At 43.0% G+C, this 23,358-nt stretch overlaps 1 protein-coding gene across 1 annotated transcript in view; it reads left to right on the forward strand.

Moving 5' to 3' along the window:
• The window catches only part of HMGCS2 (3-hydroxy-3-methylglutaryl-CoA synthase 2), a 44,925-nt gene extending 23,298 nt beyond the window's left edge, over nt 1-21,627 (forward strand). The window contains exons 3-10 of the mRNA XM_030206687.1: nt 3,594-3,719; nt 5,846-6,010; nt 11,107-11,275; nt 12,099-12,269; nt 14,222-14,328; nt 17,592-17,717; nt 20,923-21,062; nt 21,487-21,627. Of these exons, the coding sequence (XP_030062547.1) occupies nt 3,594-3,719; nt 5,846-6,010; nt 11,107-11,275; nt 12,099-12,269; nt 14,222-14,328; nt 17,592-17,717; nt 20,923-21,053 (995 nt within the window). The 3' untranslated portion in view covers nt 21,054-21,062; nt 21,487-21,627. The remainder of the gene's footprint in view (nt 1-3,593; nt 3,720-5,845; nt 6,011-11,106; nt 11,276-12,098; nt 12,270-14,221; nt 14,329-17,591; nt 17,718-20,922; nt 21,063-21,486) is intronic.
• Nucleotides 21,628-23,358: the final 1,731 nt, after the last annotated feature.

Below are 23,358 nucleotides of genomic sequence, written 5' to 3' on the forward strand. Positions count from 1 at the left end.
GGTAAGTCCAACATGGGCTTACCACTTGCTAAACATTAAGTACCGCCGTGCTACCATAGCAACCAGGTGGTAGTTCCCACTGCCAGCGTCCCATCATATCCAGTGCTACAAAAATATTTGTATTTTTGTAGCGCCAGTGTATACCCAGTGGTAATTGGGCAGTGCCGCACGCTGTCTGGTTACCACCAGGTTAGCACGGGAGCCCTTACTGCCACCTCAATAGATGGCGGTAAGGTCTCCCCCCCCCCCCCCCTGAAATAGCCACGCGGCAAGTGCTTCACTTGCCGCATGGCCATTTGGTGAAAAAAAGAAAGACCTACCTTTTATCCACTGCGGTAAAAGGAGGCCTCGGTGCGCGTCAAAAACATGCAGCAATGCCAGCACAGGCCCCCTTTTGCCGCAACTTGGTAAAAGGGGCCCTAACTTCTTAAGGCAACTTTATTTATAAGATATGTGGTTCAAGTTAATCTGGACTAATTAAATTTAACTTATGTGTTTTTTTACTAAGGTCTCTCAAGGCAATGTTATTTAGAAAATATGTGTTCTAATTTAATTTGATTTAACATTGTTATTTTATAATATTAATGATTGTACCTCTTTTTCTTGTTTTGTAAGCTTCCAACTTATTGAACTGGTTCTATTTTAAATGTAATTCACTCTGAACCTATTTTTAGGTGTGAGGGAAATATAACTTCACGGTAAATGTAATGTAATATAATTTTTACTTGTGAAATGCTGATTTACAAGCATAAATAGAGCTGAAGTACATGCAGTACAAGCAGGCACATACTTGTACAATAGGAGTGCTCAGGGTTGGAGTTTGGAAGCCTTTATAAAAAAGGCAAAAATAGGGTCCTTTCTTCCATATTAACCCAGGCGCCCTGTTATGAAATTACCCTTTTAGTGAATACTGTACTAGCTGCATTTGGATACTATTCTCAGAAGTAAAGAAACAAAGTAAAAAAAAAATGAATCTTTATTACTCAAGAGCAAAGGATCAGATATCAGTAGCAAGTTGTAGAAAAATAATAGCAAACTTACAAAATCTAACTACATCAGTAGTTTTGGAAATTATAAGAAGCCAGGCTAACAATATAAAGAACAGCTGAAAAGAGAAAAAAGAAAAAGAGAAAATGGAGGAAAGAAAGTTTATTCCTCACTGTCATACAAAGGTCACAGAGCTGAGAGAAAAAAAGGAAGAAAGAAAGAATGAATGAAAGATTCTTAGCTGTAAAGAATTAGTTCTTACGGGGGGAGGGGGGAGTACACCCCCCTCGGGAAATAGGCTTTGGCAAGGATATGAAGCTCTCCTGCCAGCCTGGCTATTTCAGAGTTTCTTTGTCTATAGCGAACTTTTATAGGCCTGTGGTGAACATTCACTTCTCCCCTACACTGGACCAATCATAGGTGCTGCATATGTGCTGGAGACTTGCAATAAGGTCCTTGCCACACCTCTTCTCTGTAAATTATATTTGTAACAAGTTGTACCAGGCAGTTGAGTTGCCGTAGCAACGGGAGGCCTTATCAGAGTTTGTGATCAGCCAGAAATTCCTGCATGTGACTGATAGTAAAGGCTAGCAGAAACATACAGAAAATAAAAATGGGGGATGGGAAGTAGTGCAGCATACCTGAAGTAGAACATTATAGCTAAAAATGTAAAGAACAATATAGGTGCAGTATAAGATAGAAAGGGTTAGCATTTGCAGTGTACAACCCACAACCACAAAGAGGTGCCATCATGCTACCATCCACTCCTATATCCTTCACAACATTTGAGCATGTGGAAAATGAGGGTTAAAAGGGATAATGGTGCTGGAGAGAGGGAAGGGAATACAGGATAAAAGAAAGAGAAAAGCAGATGCTATTCTCAAGACTCCATCAGTAATAAAGGAGGGGGTGCTGTAAAACAGCTGCATTTCTTATTTCCCCCATTAATTGCCACGCACTAATTTTTCAATTATCACATGGCCATTAGCGCAGGAGCCTTTACTAACATCTATTTTCTAGGTGGTAAGGGCTCCTGTGCTAACCACATGCTAATCAGTTAGTGTGGGGCGATGTAGCTGCGCTGATTAGCACTGGGCCTGCCTACTCTCCGCCCCCAAACATGCCTCCAGTGCTAAAAAATACAAGTATTTTTTAGCATATGGGAAGCGTGTGCCAATCTGAAAACTACCGTTGGTCACTTGAGCACACTCCTCGGTACTGCTTCCTGCAGCTTAGTTAAAGGACCCCATATTGTTTTCTGTATTTTTTTAACATGTTTTTATGATTAATTTATGTTTGTATTTAAATGTTTCAAACTTTTGAAAAGATGGCCTATAAATGTTGACATTAAAGTAAATTGGACTTGTGGAAAATCCACTATTTCTGGGATAAGCAGCATAAAATGTTTTGTACTTTTTGGGGGGATATTGCCAGGTATTTGTAACCTGGATTGGTCGCTGTTGGCCAATGCTGGGCTTGATGGACCTTTGGTCTGTCCTGGTATGGCAATACTTATGTACTTATGTAAATCCATGTGAAAATTCAAAGAAAGACACTAAAAAACCTGGAACAGAAAGGATAAAGAAATATTTGGGGTAAATGTAGGTGGTATTTGAGGCCATTAGCTGGCTGAATCCATTTGCTAGGAGGCTAATAAAAAAAACAAATGGCCACATACCATTTAAAAATGCAATGTTTTTCAATGTTTTCTAAAACTTTCACATGCTTCATACATGTTTTTGGAGCCCTTGGAGTCCTGCTATTTGATTGATTGAAAAAGCTCAGAGCCAGGAATAGTAAGTTGGCACTAATGTATGTTAGTATTGGTTAGGAAGAGAGGTGAACCTTTAGAAAATAGGGTCTAATGCCTTTTGCTTTGCCAGAGTAACCAGGTTCCTTGGTTTTCTACTCTAAGCCTCTCATATTGTGGTCTCAAGATACTGAATTTCTTAAAGGTTATTTCTGAATTTCTTGTCAAGGTATTCTTGATGTAAAATAAAATGTAAAGAAATGCAATGCTCAGTATAAATAAATGGCCATTAAATGGGATAATATTGTAAAGGATTTTTCCTGCATATATGGCTATATATGCAGGTGAGAGGCCTCTTATAAAATTATCCCACACATACAAGTGGGCTTGTACTTCTACACAACCTGGGTGTAGGTGTGTGGGCAGAGTCATGAAGTTGGCACGTAGGTTATAAAATACATACCCAAACTGGTGTAAATAAATGCGGCCACATTTTAGCCACAAGTTCAGCTGCTTATATGCTGGTATTTGATAGAGACACCTAAGTGCCGTTGTATCTTTATAAAAGAGGCTTGCAGTAGGCCATTACTTGGCCTCCGACCTAGGTGACCTGTTGTAAAATTATCCTGCACGTGTGCTGGACACTCATTGGTCCCTGTAGATCACAAGATGACTGGGATAAAGTTGAAAGCAGAGGAAAGAGTTGCTATCAGCATCTATGTCTTTCTTACCTGGGCTGGAATGGTTGATAGAAATCTTCACTAAGCCACTGGTCTATTACTAAAACTCCTTTGTGCTCTGTTTACTTTCTGTTTATATAGACTTAGGAGCAGGTTTACTCTCTCCCTTTCTGCAGGGCGGTATGCTTTGGTGGTCTGTGGAGACCTCGCTGTCTATGCTAGTGGGAGTGCTCGGCCTACTGGAGGAGCAGGAGCGGTGGCCATGTTAGTTGGTCCCAATGCCCCTCTGGCATTAGAGACAGGTTTGTGCTGTTTGTAACATATATTTCAATTCTTTCTTCAGAAAGTGACTGCAGGCAGACAGTGTGATGATGCAATTTGCTTGCAAAGGAGCCATTAGGGATTCATTTAAACAGACTCACTATTAAAAGAAGCTTAATCTGTAACAGTTAACGAGTGGGTACTAATTAACCTGTGCAAAATATTTTTGGTTTAAAAAATGTGTGTTTAATTCCCTTTCCTGTTACTATTAACCTTTTATTTGTGTTTTAGTAGCTTCTGATTATAGCCTCCCACTGCAGTTAAATCTCTTCCTGCCCACCCTCAATTTGGCTTATTCCCTCAGGAGATTATGCTCATAATGTCACCAATTACTGAAGTACAACCTGTTTCATTGACCCCCCCCCCCCCCCCCCCCCCCCCCCGTAGTTCTTCCAACTCACTTGGTTTTAGTGCTATGAGTTTAATTCACAGACACAGCTATTGAAAACCAGAAGCCAGAAGGTGGTCAGCTTGAAAAATAGTCAAACCTAAAAAAGCAATCTGAAATTGCAGTTGTATTCTAGTCAACATATAGCTGGATGGGATTAAAAAAAAACCCTCAGAAACCCAGGGCTGCCGACAGACAAAGCCGGGCCCGAGGCAAGCAACCTTGAGGACCCCCCCCCACACACACACACAAACCCCCCCAGTCCCTTCACCACCCCAATCCCCCACCTGGCAGTAGCTTACTGCTCGCTGGGTTTGTCTCCTGCTCCTGTGTGCTGGGTTATCGTATTAACTGTGCCAGCCATGGGTCCTTCTTCCTGCTGCGCCCCCTCCTGCCCATATGAATACCTACCTTGAAGGGTTTAGCCAGCACCTTGAAATGTTGTGAGTGGGACCAGGGTTACACATGGAAAATCAAAGTGTGATAAAAGCCTGCATTTTACCACAGTTTGAGAACTTACCCATGTAAGGTGTTTATTTTAGAAGCCCAATTTGTGATTTGGATATGCATCTAAATCCTGATTTTAGAAAGCTGGGATATACATGATCAAATCACAAATATGTGCCTAGAGAAAAGGGGTGTGGTTTGGGTATGTTTTAGGTGGGACTAAGGTGAAGGAGAAACTACACATATGCATTCCCCATTTCATAAGAAGAATGCACACTTTCATCTGTTGACATGAATTTTGGGAATTACACTTCCTCCTAGGGACGTCTTGAATAGATAAAGTTGCTCATTTTGTGCAGTGAATAGGATAGTGCCAGATGATTTCAGGTTGTATAAGTACTTGGAAAAAAAATAAAAGTAGGTTTCCAAAATGGCCGACTACTTGCACATACATGTTGTACAATACCAACATAAACATGTATCTGCTGGCAGATATACATTTATGTTGGCTGGTGTCCCCATTGATATTTGAGATGTTGATGCTTGTAAAATGGATATTCCCACTGCGTGTAACCAGCATACAAATGTCCATTCCTGGATATTTCACAAGTACCACAAATCTCTGTCTGGAGGTTTTTAGAACATGCTACTGTAGTAGCGCATTCCTGGATATTGGCAGATCTTGTTTTAAAATACCAGCAGAATTTGACATGTCCCGAAATATCTTAATTCCTTCTTTCTATCTAAAATGGGGCCCAGACCTTCTCTAAAACCTAAATAACAATTCTTCCAACAGCATGTTTCAGTTTGTAATCTGAGACTGGGGAAGAAATGCAGTAAAACAGGGGTATATAGACAACTAAATCTGACAATGCTGGATCTGTCTGTGACCCAAAAACGTTTACCCAGAGCAATTTTGGTTCACAATCCAGGACTGCAATCTTTCAGCCCTTCTCTCGCAGAATTGTGAGTGAATCCAATAATCTGACTGGCCAAATAGCATAGAAAACTATTGCCCCCCTCCTCCCCCCCATCTTTTTAACTACTTGATGTGTAGCCAACATATGTACAACTTCTCATGCTAATGAGGTGTGCTGAAGCTGAAACACTCTGAAACCCCACAAACGTATAACTTTCTGCTACCACACAGTCAGTTCCAATTTTCATACGTGGGCACATGAGCTGACTGACTCAGACATGGATATGGGTAATTCCACTCTGGAAAGTCACAATTACAGTTATACTTTCATGTGTCTCTCATTTGATCCTAAGGTTTGCGGGGAACCCACATGCAGCACGTGTATGACTTTTATAAGCCAGACCTGTCATCGGAGTATCCTGTGGTGGATGGGAAGCTTTCCATTCTGTGTTACTTAACTGCCTTGGATCAGTGCTATGCTGTGTACCGCAAGAAGATCCAAGCTCAGTGGCAGAAAGGTGGGAATTATGCTACCAGTAGTGGGAATGTCTTTGCTTTCAATAAGAAATGAGCAAGTTAGAAAACAGAGCTAGGCTACAGTCAAAGTGTCTGACTTAAATCTTTGAGTCAAGGAGTAGAGTAACAGTAAGCAGCAAATGAAGTAATAAGGCTATTGTATTTGCCAAATTTAAACAGAAACTAGGGGCTTTCCTTATTGCTGAGGCATCACTTCATACAAAATATTCCAGATTGATTCCCAGGATTGGTTTCTGCTGCCTGGGGCTGAGGATCTTGCAAAGGCAGGGTAGAAAAGGAAAGAGCCCCATGGTTGCTCAGGGGTGACACCTACTGGCCAAGCTTAGGGTGCACACATAGCTGTCTGTGGACTGAGCTGTTGTTTGTGGTTCTTTGGCTGAGGATTGTCAATAGGAAGGGAATTACAAAAGTGAGGCAAAAGTCCTGGGTAGTTCTGAATGAAAGCTTATAGAGCCGAGAGAAGCAGGAGGAAACAGTTAAAAAATAAAAGGCCAGCAAACAAAGCACAAGTGTTATCAAGCCACACTGAGCCCGCAAATAGGTGGGAAAATGTGGGATACAAATGCAAATAAATAAAATATCTGATAGAATAACTGCCCTTGTGGAATAGGTTTTAGTGAATTATGAGCCTTTCCTTAGGTCAGTGCACTGATCTCTTCAGTACTTTTTTGGGATCTTGCCAGGTATTTGTGACCTGGACTGGCCATTGTTGGAAACAGTTTGCTGGGCTTGATGGACCTTAGACCAAAGGTCCATCAAGCCCAGTACTGTCCCAGTATTGCAATACTTATGTACTTATGGGTGGTTAGGTCAGGGGTAGGCAGTAGTATGCATATAAATCTGTCTCATGTATATTCATTGGGCGCATTCTGAAAACTTGACCTGCTTGTGGCCCTTGAGGACTGCCAGTGAATAGTACTGCTCTTCGGCATGTATGGCAATACAGAGCTGCTTTTTCTATAAGACATTCAAAACCTACAAGACTGCATGCAATGAGGTACAACCAAGACTGGCTCAGCTTAGCCTTCATGAAATGAAGAGATTGGCAGCCTTATGTCAGCCTGTCTCTGGCACTCAAAGCACGTCATGAAACAAACGTTCAGGGGCAATATTCAGAACCATTTAACCGGGGTAGGAGAGGCTCTTAACCGGTTAAATGGCGCTCAGCTGCCCAACTGGGGATATTACCGGAAAGCTGTCACTGATTATCCCCTCTAACCACAAAAAATCAATATAAAAATCTTCACGAACCTATCTCAACTTCTTGTACCTTCCCAACTGCAAGGGACTCAGGTACAAAACCTACTATGCACCCAACTTCTCTGTCATAGGCAGCCAACACTGGAACGCCCTACCAAGATCTATTAGAGCAATCAACGATCACCTAACCTTTCGGAAACTGCTGAAAGCCCACCTTTTCAAACAAGCGTACCCAAATGATCCAACCTAAACGATGTACCCATCCACATAACAACCAGCCAAGCGATAATGACAATGAACTAGACCCCCTCCCACACCCTCCCACCAATCCTCCTACATCTCCTCCCCCCCTATTCTCTTACACCAAATCTCCTAACACAACTCACTCACCCCCTCCCTAACTCTCCCACCTACACTACCCCTTTTCTTGTGATAACAAATAACTTCTTCTATCTTGCTACATTAATACAACGTTGCTACAGATTGTACTTCTCTCTGCAACACACTGAAATCCTAACTGCTATGTAAGCCGCATTGAACCTGCCATGAGCGTGAAAGCGCAGGGTACAAATGTAATAAATAAATAAAATAAATAAAAATGGAAACTATTTTGAGGATGTTCCAGAGCGGAGTTGGCATTTATCTTGTTAAGTGAAGATATTCAGCCCTTAACCGGATAAGTTAACCAGACAAATCAGGCCACATAAAAACCTGTCCTATCCGGTTTAGAGCTGAATATCAGTCCTTACCCTCACTTTCCACTGCGACTGTCCCTGCTGCCTTTAAACATGCTGTGGTCACACCTCTCCTTAAGAAGCCTTCACTTGACCCTACTTGTCCCTCTAATTACCGACCCATCTCCCTCCTTCCTTTTCTCTCCAAATTACTTGAGCGTGCTGTTCACCGCCGCTGCCTTGATTTTCTCTCCTCACATGCTATTCTTGACCCACTACAATCTGGTTTTCGCCCTCTCCACTCAACCGAAACTGCGCTTACTAAAGTCTCCAATGACCTATTACTGGCTAAATCCAGAGGTCAATATTCCATCCTCATTCTTCTTGATCTTTCCGCTGCTTTTGACACTGTCGATCACAGCATACTTCTCGATACCCTGTCCTCACTTGGATTCCAAGGCTCTGTCCTTTCCTGGTTCTCTTCCTACCTCTCCCTCCGCACCTTTAGTGTTCACTCTGGTGGATCCTCTTCTACTTCTATTCCTCTGCCTGTCGGCGTACCTCAGGGTTCTGTTCTTGGTCCCCTCCTCTTTTCTATCTACACTTCTTCCCTTGGTTCATTAATCTCATCCCATGGCTTTTCCTACCATCTCTATGCTGATGACTCCCAAATCTACCTTTCTACCCCTGATATCTCACCTTGCATCCAAATCAAAGTTTCAGCGTGCTTGTCTGACATTGCTGCCTGGATGTCTCAACGCCACCTGAAATTAAATATGACCAAAACCGAGCTTCTCATTTTCCCCCCCCAAACCCACCTCCCCGCTCCCCCCGTTTTCTATTTCTGTTGATGGCGCTCTCATTCTCCCTGTCTCCTCAGCTCGAAACCTTGGGGTCATCTTTGACTCTTCTCTCTCCTTCTCTGCTCATATCCAGCAGACCGCCAAGACCTGTCATTTCTTTCTTTACAACATCCGTAAAATCCGCCCCTTTCTTTCCGAGCACTCTACCAAAACCCTCATCCACACCCTTGTCACCTCTCGTTTAGACTACTGCAATCTGCTTCTTGCTGGCCTCCCACTTAGTCACCTCTCCCCTCTCCAGTCGGTTCAAAACTCTGCTGCCTGTCTCATCTTCCGCCAGGGTCGCTTTACTCATACTACCCCTCTCCTCAAGACCCTTCACTGGCTCCCTATCCGTTTTCGCATCCTGTTCAAACTTCTTCTACTAACCTATAAATGTATTCACTCTGCTGCTCCCAAGTATCTCTCCACACTCGTCCTTCCCTACACCCCTTCCCGTGCACTCCGCTCCATGGATAAATCCTTCTTATCTGTTCCCTTCTCCACTACTGCCAACTCCTCCAGACTTCGCGCCTTCTGTCTCGCTGCACCCTACGCCTGGAATAAACTTCCTGAGCCCCTACGTCTTGCCCCATCCTTGGCCACCTTTAAATCTAGACTGAAAGCCCACCTCTTTAACATTGCTTTTACTACTACTACTACTACTATTTAGCATTTCTATAGCGCTACAAGGCATACGCAGCGCTGCACAAACATAGAAGAAAGACAGTCCCTGCTCAAAGAGCTTACAATCTAATAGCTTTTGACTCGTAACCACTTGTAACCACTCGCCTCCACCTACCCTCCTCTCTTCCTTCCCGTTCACATTAATTGATTTGATTTGCTTACTTTATTTATTTTTTGTCTATTAGATTGTAAGCTCTTTGAGCAGGGACTGTCTTTCTTCTATGTTTGTGCAGCGCTGCGTATGCCTTGTAGCGCTATAGAAATGCTAAATAGTAGTAGTAGTAATAAGGGTTGGCCAGCTGCATATAGCCTGATATTCGATGCTGGTGCCCAGACATGGCCTGGCATTTAAGGTTTAATGGTTTTTATTCGGGATCAAAAAACAAATCAACACTGAACAACTAAACAACATGATGAAACAAAAACATTGAGTGATTACTTAACAATAACCATACTTAGCATAATAATAAACAAAAACAGCATGCAGCAATGAGCTGGATAACTTATGATCCCATTTTTTTGTTTTGTGAGAAAAACTCCCACACTCTCCTCCCCACTACCCTAGTTCCCTTTCAAATGTAACTATTATAGGCAAGATCACCCCTCTCCCCCCAACCCTACTGAAACCCATATCTTGAATGTTCACAAAGATGACCCGGTATCTGGACTCTTATAACCCCAGGATGGCCTGGCATTTAATATCAGAGCATAAAAGCCAGAGTGGTAAAAATCGCTGACTGCCATCGGCTGAATATTTACCCCTTGAGAGTCAATATTCAAAGGAGTTTAAGTGGGTAAGAGAGGTTTCTGGCCACTTAAACCCCGATCAGTAGGTTGTCTGCCGATATTCAGTGGCACATAACCAGGTAGTACTGATGAATATTGGCTATGGCCACCCCAGCACAATCTGGCAGTGCTGGGGCAGACCAAGAAGATATACAGGCATCAGTGATGATTAGTGCCAGTGCCTGCATAGCTAACTGGGTAGATAGGACCATATATCTTTTCAGTATGGTACTGAATATCAGCTGGCACCCACTTAATTTCTGGGTTCTCAGAAGACCTGAATATTCAATGTTGGTACCTAGACATGCTTCAAATTAGCCGATAGTGGTCAGCCTTAAAAAAAAAAAGAAAAAATTCACTGCTGCTAGCTGAATATTGACCTGTTGGATTTCATGCTCACATCCACTGTTCCCTCTAAGTTGAGTGGGAGTCCTCCAACTGCATTGCTGCCAGTAGGGGGCAGTGCTTCAATATTGTGTTATCAATCACTAGGGACAGGCAGGTTTTCTAGAATTCTGCACAGCTCGCCTGTCTCTCACTATTGAAAATATAATAGTGAAATAGCGTTCCCCCAACCCCCCAGTGTCAGTACTGTAGGTGGAGGACTTCCGCTCAGCTTAGAAGGAACAGTGCTCACGTCTCTCCTCCTCTCTGTGTCTCTAGGCAGCCACTGTAAGCAGCTGCTTTTCAGGTGTCTCTGGCTCTCTTGTGCCTAGGGTTACTACCCGGCTGGCTCAATTACTTCCATTGAAAGCAATTGCTTTCCATTGAAAGCAATGGAAGTAAAACCCGGCTGGCTCAATCCGTCCTCCTTTTTCTGGAGCCATATGGTAACCCTACTTGTGCCGTAGCTGTGTTTTCTTAATGTGTTGCCGTCTGTCATTGCAGCTGGAATGGACAGGCCATTTACTCTTGATGATTTCCAGCATGTAGTTTTCCACACTCCCTTCTGTAAACTGGTGCAGAAATCCATGGCTCGATTGTTACTAAATGATTTCCTCAGTAACCCCAATCTCAACACTCGCAATGGCATCTTCCAGGACTTGCAGCCTTTCAGGTGGGTAAAGCTCTTCTGGTATGATAGTATACAAAGCATGTTCTTATTCCTAAAATTATTGCACATAGAATTGATTTGCAGTTTTTCAGTACTTTTGCTACGTCCTTAAACGTGTCCTTAAATATCATCAGTAAAATTGCCATGAAAAAGACCCAGGCCTGACTGCTGAGTCAGCTCTTTTGCTTCCTAAGTTGGTGAGAGCTGAGACTGCTGTAGAAGAAACATTCACAGCCTCATGGAGAGTGAGTCCCAGTCCTTGAGCAATGGCACCACCTTGTGGCTAAATGTAGGGTCCACGTCTGGGTTCTATAGTGACCCTGGCCCTGTTGGCTGGGCTAAATTGGTATGAAGCTATGAAAATAGGGGAATGAATGTCAAAGAAGACTCAAGAAACTCAGTAGAGGCCAGTTCCAACTGAGTCCGAAGTCCAAAGGACCAGGAAGAGATTTCTAAGCCAAACCTTCATCCTCCACCACAACAAAAAAATTGCATGTTATCATCTGTTGCTGTTAAATTTGGCATCTCAACATTCTTAGGACTAGATTAAAAGACAGTATTACATTACCATGCATTGATTTGTGTTATATAACATGAACTTCACTTTGTGCAATAAAATCTATTTTCCAATAACACATGTAAATAGCATTAACATATTTAATGTAGCAGAGCATGTTAGTAAATTGAGTCCTTAATTCTGTGTATGTTAGAGAAATGCTTAGTGCACAAGCTTTTTAGGAAAATAAACACCAGACAACAGGTGAGATGTTTGCTGACTAGTGGCTATTTTGACCTTGTCGCTAAATTGCAATTTAATTCTACCCAGGGATTACAAGTTGGAAGATACATACTTTGACAAGGACATAGAAAAGGCTGCTCTGAAAGCCAGCCAGGCAGTGTTCAATGAGAAAACCAAATCCTCACTGTTCCTTGCTACCCAAAATGGAAATATGTATACGCCCTCAATGTATGGCTGCTTGGCTTCTGTCTTAGCACGGTGAGTAAGAATGTGTATGAGCCCAGAAAAGTCTGCTCTTGCTACTAGTACAGAGTGGAGGAGTGGCCTAATGGTTAGTGTAGTGGCTTGTGGACCTGGGGAGCTGGGTTCAGTTCCCTCTGCTGCCTGACGGTCAGCAGTGGGTTGAGATCTTGGAGAACCAGGTTCAATTCCCTCTGCTGCTCTGTGTGACTCTGGGCAAGTCACTTAGCCCTCCATTGCCCCAGGTACAATATATAACTTAGATTGTGAGCCCATTAGGGACAGTGCAAAATACCTGTAATAGAAATTGTAAATCACATAGAGGCATATTTTCAAAGCACTTTGGGAGGCTAAGTTCCATAGGTTTCTATGGAACTTTGGGAGGCTAAGTGCTTTGAAAATGAGCCTGATAGTAACATAGTAGATGACGGCAGAAAAAGACCTGCATGGTCCATCCAGTCTGCCCAACAAGATAAACTCATATGTGCTACTTTTTGTGTATATCCTACTTTGATTTGTACCTGTCCTCTTCAGGGCACAGACCGTATAAGTCTGCTCAGCACTATCCCTGCCTCCCAACCACCAGCCCCGCCTCCCACCACCGGCTCTGGCACAGACTGGATATCTGCCCAGCACTATCCCCACCTCTCAACCACCAGCCCCGCCTCACAAACACATAGTCGCCTCAGGGATCAATTGCAGTATATCAAGTGCTATAAATAATAAATAAATAAATAAATAAAATAGTTCAACCATATGCCTTCAATGACCCCCAAATTCTATAAATGTTGCCTAAAATTAGGCACGCAATTGCATGTCCAGTTATAGAACAGGGTCAGTAACAATTTGTTAAGTCCTAATAATTGGCCTTAACAAGCACTAATTGGCAATAATTAGCAGTGGTGCATGTAACTGACATATCCCCTAGTATGTAAACTGACCCCCAGATTCTATATAAGGCACGGCGAGTTGTGCACTTTAAATTGAGAGCATGTCCAATTTACACATGCATCTTAATTGACTAACAAACCAATCAGTGATAATTGGCCGATAACAACCAATTATCATCACTAATTGACAATAATTGGGATTTACACATGCAATGTTTTAGGCGTATTCTAAAAAGAGGCACACATAAATCCTAAATGCTTAGCTGAAAAGGGGTGTGGCCATGGGAGGAGTGTGGGTGTGTCGGGGGTGTTCCACAAATTTACATGAGTGGCGATAGAATTTGGGAAACACGTCTACATTTAGGTCCTAGTATTTACGCCAGATTTTTAGTAGTTTAATTGGCCGTGCTTAAACGTAGGCACGTTCCCCAGCCCTGTGTGCTATTCTATAAACTGCGCCTAACTTTAGGCATGAATTATAGAATAACGCTAAGTGTTATTTTTGGACATGCCTATTTTTTAGATGCCTTTTACAGAATCTGGCCTGGAGTGCCTAACCGCTGTCATGCACAACTGAAAAGGGGGCATTAACATGGGAGGGGAATGGCGTATCAGGGGTGCATCACGTGCTTTATAGAATACCTGCCTTTATGTGTGCAATTGCTGCATTCAGGCACCACCATTTACACCAGCTGTAGACATGGCATACAGTAAGTGGTCACACCTAAAGGTTGGAGCGTAACTGTGGATTTAAGCAAGTATTCTAACAGATTTGATACACAATTCCACCATTATAGAATACTAGCATAGTGTCCAGATTTTTGGTGCTTAACTTTTAGCTGGTGTGTAACATGTCACAGAAATACCAAACAAGAAAAAGACCCACAGAGTATCACCATGAAGATTAAATATGCTGGAAACCAAAAATTCCACAGATACAGATTAGGGTGGACAGATTACATTTCTCAAATTCTGAGAAATGTGCAGCAGTTATTATTTCTAACCAGCAAGTAAAGCACCATCTTCCACCCAAGCTCCATAATGCGAGCACCTCATTGGTTGTTTTTATGTCTCCTGCAGGAATTCAGCTCGGCAATTAGCTGGTTCCAGAATTGGTGCTTTCTCTTATGGATCAGGTTTGGCTTCCAGCTTATTTTCCATTCAAGTCTCTCAGGATTCTGCTCCAGGTAAGCTCTTCTTCCATCCATTTGTCCTTCTACCTATTGCCACATAATCTTGTCCCATTATCCCAGTTGTACTGTTTCTCACCTTGTATCCCATTCTCTTGCTTCCTTCCACCCTACTATCCTACCCACCCTCCTTTCATCCCACTGTCCCATCCTTCCTCTTTTCATGCCACTGAATATAAGACATGTCACACTTGGTCAGACCAAAGGTCCATCAAGCCATAGGAGCCAACTATTCAAAAATGATTGGGGGTGCTAAACTGAACACAAGTAAATGCTCCCTGGTCACAATAAAGGAGTTTTCTCAATATTGGGGGTGCTCGGGCACCCACAGAGCTGGCACCTATGCATCGAGCCCAGTATCCATACTTCAACAGCAACCAATCTGAGTCACTAGGAAGCACCAGGCAGATTCCAAAGAGTAATTATTGCTTTCCCAACTCTTCATGGACTTTTCCTCAAGGAACTTGTTCAAACCTCTTTTAGATCCTTTTATGCTAATTGCCTTGACTACATCCTCTGGCAACAAATTCCAGTCTGATTGTGTAGAGTGAAATAATAAGTCCTCAATGTGTTTTAAATCTGTTGCCTGCTAGTTTCATGGTGTGCCCCCTAGTCTAACGACTATTTTAAAATGTATTTCTTTATTGAAAATATGTATTACCCATAGCTATCCACCTTTCTAGGTGGGGTTAATAGCCATTACTTAGGTGTCTTTTACTAAGGTGCGCTGAAAAATGGCCTGCGCTGGTGTAGACACGTGTATTGGCCGAATGCAGGCCCATGTTTCAGTGCACCTGCAAAAAAGGGCTTTTTTTTTGGCTGAAAATGGACATGCTGCAAAATAAAAATTGGCACGCGTCCATTTTGGGCCTGAGACCTTACCACCACCCATTGACTTAGCGGTAAGGTCTCATGCATTAACCAGGCAGTAATCGTCAGTTCGCGTACATTGCCGATTACTGCCTGGTTAGCGCCGTGCACCAGAAATTTCCTGGCATGCATACTGGACGCATGTGAAAAATGAAAATACCACCCAGGCCAAGAGAAATCATTACGTTAAACAATCTAATATAATAAAACGCACCCTCAACGTTCTGAGGACAACGTTCTGTGAAGCCATGAAGCCATCTGACATCACTCCCAGGCTGAAGGGTTCGTGGATTCGTGGTGTGAAGCCTTCAAGCCAGCCAGCCGTCTCTGCCCCGCCCTCGCGTCAAACGTCATGATGTCGAGGGCGGAAAAAAAAAACCAAACAAATCCGGAAGCGAAGCGTCAGGGAAGGAGGCGGCGCTCCCGACATCTAGTCTTCCCTTCGCTGTGTTCCGCCTTCTTCTGACGTCAAGGATGACGTCAAAAGAAGGCGGAACACAGCGAAGGGAAAGCTAGACATCGGGAGCGCCGCCTCCTTCCCTGACGCTTCGCTGCCGGAACCGCCACGGAGGTAAATTTAAAAAGAAGAAAAAAAACAAAAAGGGATGCATGGATGCGAAGGGGGGGGGCATGGATGCGAAGGGGGGGGGAGAAGAGGGCGGGCCAGGCTGGGACATGGGAGAGAGAGGAGCATGGATGCGAGGGGGGGTCATGGAAGGGAGAGAGGGGACTTGCTGGAAAAGGATGAATGGAGGCGGCAGGGGACAGAGGAGCATGGATGGGCATGGATTGGGAGGGCAAGGCTCAGGGAGAGAGGGGAATTGCTGGAAAGGGATGAATGGAGGGGGCAGGTGACAGAGGAGCATGGATGGGCATGGATTGGAAGGGCAGGACTCAGGGAGAGGGGAATTGCTGGATAGGGATGAATGGAGGGGACAGATGGGCATGGATGGATATGGATTGCAGGGCAGGCCTCAGGGAGAGAGGGGAATTGCTGGATAGGGATGAATGGAGGGGCCAGGTGACAGAGGAGCATGGATGGGCATGGATTGGAAGGGCAGGACTCAGGGAGAGGGGAATTGCTGGATAGGGATGAATGGAGGGGACAGATGGGCATGGATGGATATGGATTGCAGGGCAGGCCTCAGGCAGAGAGGGGAAATGCTGGATAGGGATGAATGGAGGGGGCAGGTGACAGAGTAACATGGATGGCCATGGATTGGGAGGGCAGGGCTCAGGGAGAGAGGGGAATTGCTGGAAAGGGATGAATGGAGGGGGCAGGGGACAGAGGAGCATGGATGGGCATTGATTGGGAGGGCAGGGCTCACGGAGAGAGGGGAATTGCTGGAAAAGGATGAATGGAGGGGGCAGGGGACAGATGGCCATGGATTGGGAGGGCACGACTCACACTCTCTCTCTCATATACAATGTCTTTCTGACTCTCACTCTCACACACTCTGTCTCACACTGTATCACATTCACTCTCTATGTGCCACACAGTCACTCACACACTCGCTTGGTCTCATACACTCACTCTGACAGAGAATCTGTGTCTCACACACACTCTCTCTCTCGCCCACACACACACACTCTCTCTCACACTGTGTCTCACATACACACTTGCACACACTCTCATTCTCACACACACACTCTCTCACAAACACACTCACACCCAGACTCACTCTCTCTCTCACACACTCACACTTTCACTCTGACTCTCAAACAGTCACTCTCACATACACTCTCCCAAACATACACACTCCGAGGAAAACCTTGCTAGCGCCCGTTTCATTTGTGTCAGAAACGGGCCTTTTTTACTAGTTTAAAATATTTTTGAGGGATTGGCAGGCCAGGAGTTGAAGCCTTGAGGATTAGTATTTTAAAGGACAGAGTATCTTGAATTTTAAATATCTTCTGAGTAGTGCCCCAAACTGAACGCCAGTATGATTGCAAATTACAACAGGAAAAAAGCAAATGATCTAGTGAACCCACTTCAGATTGACATGGCCAATATAGATTTGAGGTACTTTGTTTTACTTTAGCAAGTTTTACAGGCGTCCAGTAGGACAATGTTCCTTTAATCACATAACCTGGAAAACAAATGGGTCATTTCTTGAAGATTGTTTTCCAAGTTATGTTATTAAAGGAACATTGTCCTGATTTTGAAGGCTCTTGGTGCTTTCTTTTGCTATTTGGACTTTGTTCTGTACTTTGTAATCTGTTCTCTCTCATGTATATTCATTGTGGATATCCTGAAAACCCAACCGGCTGAATGTGCCCCAAGGACTGGGTTGAGAAAACACTGCCCTAGGAGTTCCAAGTCTTCACTTAATAAGACCTTTGATCCTCTCCATTGGTTTTTCTCATGCTGTGGATTGTTTGCCTCCTAGGTTCACCTCTAGATAAGTTGGTATCCAGTCTCTCTGACCTGCCTGATCGCCTGGACTCTAGGAAAAAAGTAAAGCCTGAGGAGTTTACAGAGATTATGAAGCTGAAAGAGGAAACTCATCACTTAAGTAAGTTAACCCTCAGGGTGGAAGAGGATGGCAGAGAGAATGAGAAATGTTTGTTTGGGTTCCAGGATGGAGAACAGTGAGAGTTCTTGGACAGGGGCAGGGCTTCTGCAAAGGTCATGAAGATGAAATGATGCCAAGTTTCAATACCCTCGCACAGAGATAATTATATTCAAATGTGTCCAGACGTACGTGAAAAAAAACTTTTTTTTAAATTGTGCTCATATTTTCTGGCAAGACAACCAGACTCATAGGTGTTCTGAAATGTCTGCATCAGATGTTTTAATTATTGCACATTATTTTACCATTTTAAATCTCAAAAATATTTGATAAATTCAATATCAAATTTTTTTTAACTTATCTTCAAAAATTGTCTTGGGTTCTGACATGGGCTATGTTCGCATTCCGCCTTAAGGTCCCCAGTATTGAAAGGTTTTAAAGTAATCTGTGATGGTCTCTGTAAACCATAAAAATGTGTTACAAAAGTGTTTTAAAATACATTATATCAAATGCTAAACAAAAAAACAGGTTTTGAATGATCAATGGTAGCAGTCAGAGAAAAAGACAACATACCTCACATTGCTTCTATCAGATGAAAGACTCCACCTCAAAAACCGGAAGAAAGCTCAGCTCCTTTTAAACCTGAGCTATCCTGGTGACGTCTGAAAAACTTAAACTCATTGACTGGAGCTACATGCACAATGCAAAGTAATATGCAAAAAAGCTGATTACGTACGTTATGTTATAGATATGCCCACCATTCTACTTCACAGTTTAAACCATGTGGTTCCGTAGTATCCCAATTAAAGATTCACTTCTGCTTTAATCTCCAGAGGTACTTGGACGTCCCTTCAGATTCTTTGTGTGGAATCCTCTCATTAATATTTTTGGTTTAAGTTTCAATACCCTGGCACCAGCAGTGAAATGCTTATTTATGGCAGCAGTCCATCCCTGAATATGAAGAAATCTGTAGATGGTCAGATACCCAGAGACCAACTTATCCGCTGTTTTCATTTATGCATCTAGGTTTTCAGTACCATTATCACCATTGCTCACCATATTTAGGGGCCCTTTTACAAAGACGCACTGAAAAATGGCCTGTGGTAGTGTATATGTATGTTTTGGGCAAGCACAGAATCATTTTTCAGCATACCTGTAAAAAAATGCCTTTTTAAAAATTTTGGTAAAAATGGACGTGTGGCAAAATGAAAATTGCTACGGGTCCATTTTGGGTCTGAGACCTTACTGCCAGCCATTGACCTAGCAGTAAGGGCTCACGCGGTAACCGGGCAGTAATGGTCTATGTGCATAAAATGCCGATTACCACCCACGTGCCAGAAAAAAAATATTTTCCAGCGCGCGTAGCAGATGCGCATCAAAAATGAAATTACCGCAAGGGCCACGCAGTAGCTGGGAGGTAACTTAAAATTGTGCGCATTGGGCATGAATAGGCACCTAAGCAGCTTAGTAAAAGGGCCCCTTAGACTCAAAAATTAACTCCTAATATACTGGACAGTGTTGACAATATTTTAAATTAGCATAATTATTTTTGAATTTTGATTGCATTACTCCTTATGTAACAGCTTGGGAGAACACCAACCATGCAGTATGGGGTGAGGCAAAACACCAGGCCCCTGACCCCTGGGCCGTGTTGGGTAGGGGAGCTAGGGTTGGGGAAAGAGGGGAGGGAGGGTGAGAGTTAACTCTCAAGGCCTCACCTTAGTGGGATACTGTCCTTCTGCATTACACCAGTCCTTTCATACTTCAGGCACTCCATGAATTCCACTGTCTAGGCCAGTCTCTGAATAAAAACACAATCCATTGCTGATTTCTTCTAATTGAAAAAGATCAGCATGCAGGGGTAGAACTCCAAAAAAAGGTCTTTTAGCAAAACACTGCAGTTAATCTGGATCTTGTCCTTGTCTTCATTGATGGGATTGTAGCCAGCTCTTGATCTCCTTCCTCCTGGTTCCTGTTTATACTTCCTCCATTAGGCCCAGAAGCCCCTCATTGTGGGATATAAGTGCCTCCTTCAGCCCTTGCTGACCACCTACATCATGAGAACTCATAGCATTTTCATTCCTGTTCTAGGCAGACAGTGGTCTGACAGCCCCTCACTGTGAGGTCCATGTTCCCTCCTTCAGCTCTGGCTGCCCACCAGCAGGGTCTGGGATCTTCACTGGAATTTTGTCCTGTCCTATCAACCCCCCCTCCTCCATAGGGTCCAGGCATCCCTCTTAGTTCCTGGCTGCCTACCAGTAGGGTGGAGAATGAAACAGACCTCTAACTCCTCCTTACCAAAGGGTTATACCCCTTTCCCCCTGATATTTGAAACCATTTAACTGACCAGGAATGACACCTGACCAGTTAAATGGCTCTCCGGCAGTATTTAGCGGGGGACAGCTGGTTATCCCTGCTGAATATTCCTGGTTAGTGCCTAGGAGATAACCAGCTATATCGCGCGATATAGCCAGCTATCCCCAGATATTCAAGCCATATCTGGCTATTCTAAGCAGCCACATTGGACCACTTAAATAGCTGGTTTAAACTGGTTAAAAATTAAGGGTATTCAATGCCAGTCACCAGAAATGGCCTGGCATTGAATATTTGGGCTGACCACCGACCGTGAGAGTTAGTCAGGCTCTCTTCTGCAGTCTGAATGTTGGCCCGCTTGGTTTTACATGACACCTACGGCACATCACAGTTGGACATCACCTCACTCCTCCCAATATGTAGATCCTGTGGGGGATCAGATTCCACTCAAACAATTCCATGCATACTCACCCCATTTTTGGGACACAGGTTACCATGTATTATGCAAAAAACAACACACCACAGAAGATGCTAGTGGTGGGGGGAGGGGGAAGAGAGAGTGGGAAGGAATGGCAAACCTTCCACATTAATGATCAATTGTTGTGTGTGTACTGTCATCAGCAGAAATTGCAATTGACCAGTGTCAAGGTGAACATTTTTATTCACAATATAACTAAATCTACCTTAATAAAGCACTTGGGTCCAATAGATATGTTCAGTACTATTTAAAACTCCTCCTTCCATCTGGTTCTTGGACAACATTGTAAACATTAAGATGCACTTAAAAGGTTGATAAGAGTCCATTTTCAGGTCAGCCAACAGCAGATGTTTCCCCCAAAGCATTAATTCCTTTGTCTAATCTTACTGTTTCTCACTGTATCTCTTCTTCTTCTAGTGAACTATGTTCCACAGGGGGCAGTGGAAGACCTGTTCCCTGGCACCTGGTACCTGGATAAAATTGATGAAAAATACCGGCGAGTGTATGCCCGCTGTCCTCTTACAGGGGATGGAGTCAACAAGTCTTGACACTCTAAGGTAACTCTTAACATTGAAAATGATGGCAGATATAGACCATATGGCCTATCCAGCCTACCCATGTTATACCATATACCATCCCTCTTATCCCTTAGAGATCGTATGTGCTTGCCCCATGCTTTCTTGAAGTCAGATACAATCTTCATTTCCATCCCCTCCACCTAGTAGAGGCCATTCCATATTCTTCTGCTACCGTTTTTCCAAGGTATCAGTAAAGCAGGTTACTCCACCAGATGCAACCTAGGATTTAATGTGGAGATTTTTTGACATTAAAATAGTTAGTAAAAGAAGAACCTAATCTCAAATTTCTCCATTCAATTACCACCCTTCTCCAGAAATATCAACTCTCATGTAGTCTTAACAGGCTTGTGACTCATCTGTAGAGCATTTAAGATGTCATTTTTAAAATGTTTTCTTCCAACAGCCAACCTGAGATGCCTCTACATTTCAACAGAGAGCTTCAGCTACAGAAAGTCAAATGCAAATCCAGGTCCATCATGGGGACACCAAAGCAGTAGCATGAAGCTGCAGATGACGTGGAGGCCCTTTGCTTATTCCTGTCTTGAAGTGTTCAAGGGGTCCTTTTACCAAGCTACGGTAAAAGGGGTTTCTTTATGCGCTCCGAGGCCCCTTTTTACTGCAGCGGGTAAAAGTCTGTCTTTTTTTTTTCTTTTTTAAGAAATGGCTGTGTGGCAAGTGAACCACTTGCCAAACGTCCATTTCGGGAGGGAGCACTTACCACCACCCATTGAGGTGGCGGTAAGGGCTCCCATGCTAACCCAGTGGTAACTGGGCAGCGCTTGGCACTGCCTGATTACCCCCATGTAAACACTGACGCTACAAAAATATCAGTGTCGTGCGCTGGGATTGGGAACTACCACTGGGCTGATGTGGTAGCCTGGTGGTAGTTAAGGATTAGTGAACATTAAGGCCACGTTTGGCTTACCGCCGTTCATAAAAGACCCCCCCTAGTGCCTCCTTACAGAACGGAGTAGTGTCAATCACTTTCCACACTTTTTTCTCTCTACCTACTTCTACCAGGTCCGTCCCTTGAGTTGTGTGTTTATAGACCCTGGTATCTGTTTACTGGACCTTCTGAATCAATGTTATAAGCAAAACAGGCTGCTCAGCGCTGACTTCCATAGGGACATCTTAACCCTAACAACACCAAAGTGTTAGCTGTGTTTTATGCTGATCCTTTTTAAAATGTCATTCTATAAAAGAGCTCCTATGCCTTAGACTCCGTATAGTGGTCTGATTTTGTGTTATGATTTCTTTGTACTATTAAAAAAGCATTTTTCTGCTGCATGTCAGACAGTGCTGGATTTCTTTTCATTGACTAGTCTAATTGCAAAAGTCTTTTTTTTAATTAATTAATGTTTAAAATACAACAAAGATAACTCTTGATACAGAGAAAATCATCCTTAATTGAAATACAATAAAGAACCAAACTCCATAAATACAGAAATAAACAAAATGAAGGCATGATATACCAAAATACTTGATGATTCCATTTTAATTCCTCCTGTTAACTGGATTATTCTGTATGTAAAAGTCTTTTTTTAATTGAAAACACAAATATTTTACCCTGTGAAATTGTAAATACTGCAATCCTATCTTGTGCATTGAATGAAAAAAGAAACAACAACAACCATGAGGAGTGATACAGATTTCCAAATCATAATACTGGCTACAAAATATGTACAGCCATTCAGTAACAAGTTACAGGTCAGATATATTATAAGATTAATTTAAGAAAACTTTATTAAATATTACACTTTCTTCATGATTTAGGAAGACCTATTTCCTTGTTTTTTGTTCAGTGCTACAGATATTTCATTGTGGTCAATCTAATGTCAACAGGCTGCCAAGTCCTCCAACACATGTTCAGCACTATAATATTAACATTATACACAGTTCAGGGAAATAACTTTCAAATGAGAGGTTATTTTCTCCATAGTCTGTCAGCAAATTCATATGCCACTGTCTTAGTGTCTGTGAGCCCCTGCAGGGGATTCTATTATTGTCAGGGTAGGGACAATTACAAAGGACTCTAGCAATACAAACCTCTGAACCTAGTTGTATTATTTGGAAACTAAATTATATTCTATGTTTAAATCTATTTATTGGAAATGTTCAGATCATAACAAATATCTCAACTGTGCTCATTCACAATACCTTGATAATAATAACCCTCTTCCCTCTCAACCCCCACTGTAATACTTTACCATTTGTCCAATACTCACATTTTTAGAACGGTTATAAATGAAGAAACTTAATATCTCACTTTATACCT

Source organism: Microcaecilia unicolor, chromosome 6 (assembly GCF_901765095.1).
Source record: "Microcaecilia unicolor chromosome 6, aMicUni1.1, whole genome shotgun sequence".
NCBI lineage: Eukaryota > Metazoa > Chordata > Amphibia > Gymnophiona > Siphonopidae > Microcaecilia > Microcaecilia unicolor.